Consider the following 8,791-nt stretch of genomic DNA (forward strand, 5'->3'; position numbering starts at 1 on the left):
ATTAAATTTATTTAGAATTTTATTGTGTTGTTCTCCGCTAAATGTGCGGCCCTCGCGTAAATGAGTGGCGTTGAGAAGCCGTTTGTTGGCTCGCCGATATTTTTAGACGAAACGATCAGGGTTCGAGCGTGATGCGGTGCAGTTTCAATGAAATGAACGTGTTCAGCTTGTGATCGACGGGGACGATGTTTCCTAGCTGAATAGCGTAATCATAAAATGTTTGTTGGTTTATTTACTATTGCTATGGGCGTATAGCACGCATATACCGAAATCTAGATGACGATTTCTTGGTAAGCAGACGATCTAAATCATGCCGATGGGTAAACATGAATAGAAAATAATGCTCAACATAAGCCAGGGTAGTAGCTGGATAATAGATAAATGTGGTTGACCTATGAGTATAGCTTCATAAAACGTATAGATTTAGATTAACATAGCTATTCCATTGAATAGAGCCCAGTTAGAATTTTCGACTGTAAGCGTTTTAACTCGATAGAATTAAGTCGACAAATTTTATAAAAAAAAACTATCTTTGACTATCTTTGACAAGGCTGAAATAAGTAAATTTCCTGTAAAAGGCTGGATTCATAAAGCATATCACAACTATACTGATAGTTGCAATGACAACTAAAACACAGTCGATCCTGTTTTGTCTAGGTAAGTAAATCTCGGGTTGTTTGCATGTAGACTTCAGTCGTTCATACGCGAAATCGTGTTATCGCGTTTTTAAGTTGCCAATGTGTACAGACAAAAAAAAAAGGACATTTTTCAGATGGCCTACGTTAATTTATCTTGTGTCCAGTGTAAAATTACTTTGCGTATAGGACAAATTCCTTGACGGAGCTAGCCTTTGAGGAGTAGTAGCAGAATTGGTGGCAAAATGCTAGAAGGCATGAAGAACTCTTATATATAATACATCTATACACACACATAACCTTTCTGTACATATATGAAATTGAAGACTATAATAGTATCAGGAGGTATCGATCAGCACAATAGAACCTGAGACACCCAACGACAAAACAAAAGAAAAACATATAACTCGTTACTTTATTCCAAGTGGTTACGCAAATAGACTTCGGAAAGGCCGTCGAGTTTCGTTGATGCTTTGAAATATACATATGGCATCCATTATGAAGTTTCAAGAGAGAGTTCAAGATCAATTGCTTTTATATGGGGACACCAACCGACAAATGTTACAGAAAAACAGCGATGCTACAACATGCTTGGATGCAATAATAGCTGTGGGCGTCTTGACCTATCCACGGTCTTCCGGTCGAACTTCCGCCGCAGCAAATGATGACGAAACATCCAAGACATTAAAAACATGACCAAAAAGAAGGCCGAAAGATATGTTACCTCACGACAATGATAACGAGGTCGAAATCAGTGATTTATCGAAATGGGTCGTCATTTGAAAATCCACTGAAAATCTCAATGATATTTAGAGTAAAAACACAACGCCACAATCTAAGTACATTAACAATACAAACGTTTGAAGACATGGAAGCATTATAGTCTCATTATATAATCAAGAAGTTAATTTTGCATATATATATATGAAATAAGTGAATTCCTTCACCTTTTTGTATTATTTTTTTCGTTCGTGTACCAAACAGTTTCATTAGAAAAGGGCGAACCGAGGATGACCGCCACGCTCAACGTCCTGTTTCCTTTCCTACACGCAGGGCATTTTCCACTTCGTCTGCAGCGCTGCGCGGTCAGGATGGGCCGAAGACGGCCCTATTTAACACTCATGGAAAATTAATCAATATACCAAATACGTCTCGGTACGCGCTATTATCAGACGGGTATGATAAAGTGCATAGCCACGTGTGTGTGTCATACTGTCATAAATTATAAGAAGAAATATAGACGATTACGATATAAATATATACGAATCTATTTTTAGTAATCGACAGTAGGCTTTTTCGTAGCAAAACAATATTAGCTAATAGTAGTAATTAGTCACCACATTTTGTCAAACTAGTTGTTGACAAAACTCAGCCAGATGCTCGTGGTAAATCACAAATACGATGCGACGCCATACGGATCCCATTGCTTCGGAAACGATATTTTAAAAAATACAAGAGAAAATTGAAGTTACGTTCTAGGAAATGAAGACCGCATTCTATCGCACTGAAGTGCCGAACGAAACGAAAGTGAGTACTATCCGACGATAATGTTGGTGCCGACCTATTGTCAATGCGGTGGTATCGATACTGTTATATATAGAAGTATAGGTAAACAGATATACGTACTAATATTGTAACCATGTCAGAATATATATGTACGGATCTATGGTCTAATCTAAGCGTGGTATTTCTATCCACGTTTGCATTATGTATATGTGAAATTGTCAAAAGAAAAAAACTCTGACCGTTTTAATATCCATATTGAAGCAAATATTTTTCCTTTTCAAATTAATATTGCAAAATTAGATAAGCGTCGTTTTCGCCAACGATTTTCCGATAGCAATTGAATTTCCTCGTTTTGAAACTTTCGGGCGAAAAATTCTAGCAAGTGATCTGAGCTAACTAAATGAGTACCGCCTAGGGATTTCCGTAGGCCCGGACTATACGGCAAATGTATTATAGTTTTTTCATCGAAGCTTTCCCAGCTTTTGTGGGGTAACTAAATGTATGTGCATTGCCATCATAAAAGACGACGCTTTTTGTCTTTATTAATTATGATCAGTTTTCTCTCAGCTATTGTAGTATTGATAGCTGATGATAGTGAAAATCGGAATCGATTGTTTTGGTATGGGGTAGTAACTCACAATGTACGATTCCTCTACATTTCCACTAAACACATGGTATCAGCTTGTTTGGCGTCGGTCACGGCTTCGTTACATAGTGTGTTGATTCTCTTTTTGATAAACGTTTCATCGCATGTAATTAAAAAATGTAGTAACCACAAAACAGTTTAAATTTTGTTGCGTTAAGAGCCTCGCTGATAAAAGTACCACTTCGTGTGGTACCTAAACATCGACAGTTTTTTTCGGTACGCTCTCCAAAACCACGTGATAGTGGATGTCCAGTTCCTTGGGGATACCATGGCTACCGATGCGCCGGTGTCGCTTATATTTCGCAATAAATTCATTAGCCTTTTCCGTAATTGGTCGACCGCTTCAAGGCAAAGTTTCGGTATTATCTTTGGGCCGCTTCTTCTGACAACGCATCTTGACCATAAAAATAACATTATCTTATAGACCTTAGATAGATCAAACGGTAAAGTATAGGTAATGTTCGCATACATTTTATTCATCTTTATAATAATATAGGCATAATAAGGGCACTCCAACAATTTTGGGGCACAGCCTGGAATCGGTTTTTAAAGACGCGACTCATTATTTGAGATACGTGATAGCTAGAGAAATGGTCAACATTTTTTTGACAACCTATTATATGTATATATATATATATATATATATAGGGAAAAAAGAAAATAGCAGAAAAGGACATATGAAAATAAAAACAGATCTGGGCGAGTACTTTAAAAATGTTAGCTTGTGTTCCACGCGTTATAGTAAGGATAGGTAACTGAATTGGTATAATTCGAGTATCTTCATTATTGAAAAATGCCCAAACTCCGTAATAGTTCTAATTAATGTTTCTAAGTGATGAAATGACCATTTAGTGAATGAACAACCAAAGGGGAGGTTTCTGGGTTTTTTTGCACTTATGTAAACTCATAATATTCATGAACGACCCAAGTTACGATTTGACTTTTCGTTCCGTCAATAGCTAATCTTTAAAAGAATAGCAGAAATTTGTCTGTAATACGAGTTTTAATAGTAGATAATGATAATATAAAAGGTCGTAACAGGAGATTCTGTAAGATGTACAATCGTATTAGCATAAAATGCATTTGTTTAAATATATGTGGGCTATATTCAAACCGACAGTTGTTACCAGTCTGTAACAAATTAACCTTTGTAAGACTTTTGGATGCTGTACAGATAGTACATCCGCTTTATTAAGATAAGTTTATGTTACAAATGCCTAGAAATACAAACTTTTTAAGCATCTACATGATGATCGTAGCTAAGTTACTCAGCCAGCTTTAGGATTATGCGTTTACGGTATAATTCGTGCTTTATACTTAACAACCCAAAATATTACGCCTAGTATATTTCAACCCAGTTGCAATGGTATGTATAACAGAATCAATAATTTCATACACCACTCCTTTCATCGTATAAAGGCCGTTCGAATCGACGTCCTTCAGGTACCACGAAAGTGATCGATATACAAATACGATCTGACGACCGTCAAACGCTCTCCAGATCGGAAACCTTCGAACGACAAATCAAATGTAATAAATCCCATAGTTCACAATAGACGACAGGAGAAATACCAATGCAATGGTCGCATAGAGGCCTGATAAGTCAGCGATACTATTGTCGGTAATACTACCGATGTCGAAGTTAGACTTGTTTGCCGTTTTCTGGTATCATTTTTATTTGTCATTCATGTGTCTTCTTAATAACTTTGTATTTGCTTATCACTTACTTACTATTGATTACAGAGGACGATTCACTATTATTTGATTTAGATTTTAGTTCATAATCCCCTGTAGTGAAACCCTCTCCTTTTCGGTTCTTCTGACACTTGACGCTTGATTATCAATTTATACATATGCAATCTACAATAATTCTTATCTCATATCTTAATAACAATTATCTTCCTACTTACTTCAACGTTTTTAGATTAGGTCTTCTTCAGTAACCTCATTGTGTTCCATCTCCCAAAATCCCCTCTGCTATGAACACTTCCCGAACTCATTTTTTCCTGTAGCCAATGGGAACAGACGAGTACGCATATCCGTAGAATGACGGCGAGTGGCCATACATCCACTGGTAAACCTTGGTATACGCGTGGGGTTTCACCAGTTCATGACTGTACCCGTTGACGCCGGCTGCCGTCTTGAAGATTCCGTTCTCCACAGCACCATGTTCAAGGCCAACCTTGCTTATGGGTGCCGCAATGGCCGGCGCCGCGATGGATGGTTGATGGACAGCAGTAGCTATTGGAGCTGTCGCAATTGTAGTGGGAACCCCAGCAGCTAAATGTTTGTCGACAACTGGATCAACGGAGACTCCAGAAGTGGCATAGACCACCGGCTTTGCAATCGTGGCTTCAACGGTAAGAGGTCCATAGCTATAGGACGGAGAAGCAGTGAGCTTAGTGGCAACAGGAGCAGGCGCGTACACAGGCGTCGTATAGGCTTGAGCAACGGCGAATCTGCTAAAAGGACCATTATAGGCCACAGTAAGTTTGCCAACGGGCGCGGCGCTGTAAGTAGCCGCAGGAGTATATCCGTACTCTGCGCCGGCGTGAGCGGGGCCATAGGCTATTGTGGGTCCGACGACGGCCTATTAATACGTCGAATTTATCGGAAAAATAAGCAAAAATATTGTAAAGGTGAATGTGTTGGTGCGCTTGTTCGAGGTATTAAAATAAATAGGGATCTAGTTGTTACTTATCAAGCAATAATTCAAAATTCTTGGTCATGAAGGGAGTACATTGAATACCATAGACACAGTAATAGGGTCTAGGTATATAAGAGGTAAGTATCCATTATGCGTGCAGAGGCTTGCTTGCTGATCAGAGATCAGGTTTAGACAGGTCATGAAAGATATCTAGAGTATACAAAAATATCCCTCTTCAAATGCGTCCGATTTAACATTGACCGACAATCGTGTGACAAATTGTGAGGAGCAAAAAAGCTGGGGCTACGAAGGATTGTAGAAAATAAGTAGAATAGACTCTTAAACATTAACACTTGACTTCGAAATGAGGAGTGGATCTAGGAACGGCCACCGGCTACGTTTACATTAACAAACATTTACGAAAATGACCAATCAATGAAGCAAAAAGGATTAGTTCTTTTGTTTTATCGTATCTTATTAATTATTTTAGTAATTATCGTAGAACAAGTTCCACGTTGTCATACTAAGCGGTCCTCGTACAGTGCATGTGTTATCTAATGGCAAAATATTCCTTAGTCAAAGTTCACAAATAAAACATACCTTAGTCACGGGAGTACCTATTGGCGTGGTAGCTGTGGAGGCTGTGGCGTACGAGGCATGGGCCTTTTCAACAACAATGACAGAAGGAGCATCCACTGGAGCTGCGTAGGCAGCATAGCTCTTTGAGGCGATAGGTCCAGCAGCAGCAAGAGGGGTAGCAGTTTTATAAGAATATTGCTGCTGAATGATGGGGCCAGCAGCAATAGGCGCGGAAGCAATGGCGGTGCCGTACGGTTTCGAAAGAATCGGAGTCGGACGCGAATACGCAAAGCTTTTCTCGATGACCGGAGCTACTGGAGCTACCGATACAGGGGCAGCGTAACCAGCAGGAGCGACTACAGAACCGGCGTACGTCTTTTCAACAATAGGCTTAGCAGCATAAGGGGCGGCGTAGGCGGCGCCGTACGCCTTCTCAGCAATAGGCGCAGCAACGGAAACTGGAGCGTCAGCATACGAAACATAGCCCTTCTCGAGAACAGGGTCAACATTACCCACGGGCACAGCGATTGGAACTGGCAGTGGAGCAGCAGCGTATGAAGCAAATCCGTGAGTCTTAACAACAGGGGCAGCAGATACTGGGGCAGCATAAGCGGCGGAACCAGCTACAGGGGACGCATAAGCCTGCTTGACAACGGGGGCAGAAACCGAAGCAGGGAGTTGAGCTGCAGCATATGGGGCGTAGACTTTTTGTTTGACGGCAGTGGCGGCTACGGGTACAGGGCCGGCGGCTACGGGTACAGGGGCGGCGGCTACTGGTACAGGGGCGGCGGCTACGGGTACAGGAGCGGCGGCTACGGGTACAGGGGCGGCGGCTACCGGTACAGGGGCGGCGGCTACCGGTACAGGGGCGGCGGCTACCGGTACAGGGGCGGTGGCTACCGGTACAGAAACGGCTGCTACGGGTTCAGGGGCGGCGGCTACGGGTACAGAAACGGCTGCTACGGGTTCAGGAGCGGCGGCGGCTACGGGCTCAGGAGCGGCGGCGGTGTCTACGGGTACGGGGGCGGCTACAGGTATGGGGGCGGCGGCTACGGCTATAGGAGCTGCGGCGGCTACGGCTACAGGAGCTGCGGCAGCTACGGGTACAGGAGCTGCGGCGACAGGGGCGGCCGCGTAGGCGAGACTTTTTTGAACAACCGGCGCGGCAACTGCGGCCGCTGACGCTGCCGGAGCGACGCCAAGGCGAGTCACAACAGGTGCAGTCTCGTAGATAATGGCAGGACTATGAAGTGATTTGTAGAACTTTTGTGCAGCAAGGTGCTGGTGCACATTCTGGTGCATGTGGTTAACCGATGGGCCGACTACATCGGAGAAGTGTATGGGAGCTTTGTAGACGACAGGGGCAGCAGGAACAGCAGGAGCAGCATACGTTTCTGAGGCTATAGCTGCGGGGGCGACATATGCAGCAGGTGCGGCATACACTGCTGGGGTGACCACCCCCACAGCGGGCGCTGCAGCAATCGGCGCATCATACGCGACAGCCTTGTGCAGAGGATGAACTGCCTGGGACGCGAGATAATGTCCAATGTAGGCAGGCATCTGACCGATCATGTGTGATACTGATGGGCCGAGAACCGACGCGAAGTGCATAGGCTGTCTGTAGAATCCTGCCGGCGCAACAACAGGTGCGCTGTGAATCGGGGCCGAATAGGTACCAACTACCGGAGCAGCAACGGGGTGCGCTAAAGCTGCGTTGACACCCGTTAGATGATCGAGATGCATGGGCGCTGGGTAGGGAATAGCTACCGGAGCCTTGTTAATGGCGGTCGCAGCCGGGTCTTCGGGAGCAACTCCGGGCTCATTGGTCTCAACGGAAGCACGGAATCCGTGCTCATCAGCAACGTAGTTGACGACACGCACTCGGCCATCAGCGTCGTGAAGGCCGTACGATCCAACTTTACGACCGTATCCATCTCCTTTCTCTTTACGGAACGATCCGCCAGTTCTGTGTTTCTCATCGTATCCGAACTGGTAATTGCCGAGACCCTGCAATGTCAGTTAGAAAGTATAAGGTCAATGGTTCATAGACAATAAATAAATGAACGAGAGATGTAGAAAGACCTACCTCACTAAAAACCTCACTGAGCATGCTGAAACGGACTCACGTGATTAGCACTAAAATATTCTTTTCTCGAAAAATGAGGGCTTTTTTTCTTGACATATATATGTATATATATATATATGTAACCTATGTTAATTTCTATGTATCAATTTCTATGAAGCTGTGACGTATACTTACGTCTTCGGTGCGGTATAGCACGGAGGCACCTTCTTCGTGCACTTTCGGCACGACGAAGCCCGTACGACCAGCACTGAGAGCACACAAAAACACTACGAACACCTACAAAACATATTAAAAGGAAAAAGTGATAATTTATGGTGATGATTACGGAGATACTACTTATCTTGACTATCTACGGCGCGTAATCCACAATTATATTATAGTATTGGATGCTGTAAATAGTTATTAATTTGAGAAGCGTCAAGCACAGAGGTGACGAACCTTCTTAAACAGATGGCACTATCTCCTATCGCAACTATCAGATGACCAAACTCGTTGGAGCTTTCAAGTATCAGATGGCGTTCTTCTCTATCGCAACAACCAGACGATCAAACTCGTTGGAGCTTTCAAATACCAGATGGCACTATCTCCTATCGCAACTATAAGATGACCAAACTCGTTGGAGCTTTCAAGTATCAGATGGTTTTCTTCTTTACCACAACGTCCAGACGACCAAACTCATTGGAGCTTTCAAA

At 43.0% G+C, this 8,791-nt stretch overlaps 1 protein-coding gene across 1 annotated transcript in view; it reads right to left on the bottom strand.

The window, feature by feature from the left end:
- Positions 1 to 1,032: 1,032 nt before the first annotated feature.
- Positions 1,033 to 8,791, bottom strand: part of LOC111264526 (uncharacterized) — a 17,575-nt gene continuing 9,816 nt past the window's right edge. Inside the window, exons 2-4 of the mRNA XM_022840513.2 lie at positions 8,274 to 8,375; positions 6,035 to 8,020; positions 1,033 to 5,377 (exon numbers count right to left, since the gene is read on the bottom strand). Coding sequence (XP_022696248.1) covers positions 4,784 to 5,377; positions 6,035 to 8,020; positions 8,274 to 8,375 — 2,682 coding nt within the window. The 3' untranslated portion in view covers positions 1,033 to 4,783. The remainder of the gene's footprint in view (positions 5,378 to 6,034; positions 8,021 to 8,273; positions 8,376 to 8,791) is intronic.

The sequence above is a fragment of the Varroa jacobsoni genome, unplaced genomic scaffold, assembly GCF_002532875.2.
Source record: "Varroa jacobsoni isolate VJ856 unplaced genomic scaffold, vjacob_1.0 scaffold_870, whole genome shotgun sequence".
In the NCBI taxonomy this organism is placed as follows: domain Eukaryota; kingdom Metazoa; phylum Arthropoda; class Arachnida; order Mesostigmata; family Varroidae; genus Varroa; species Varroa jacobsoni.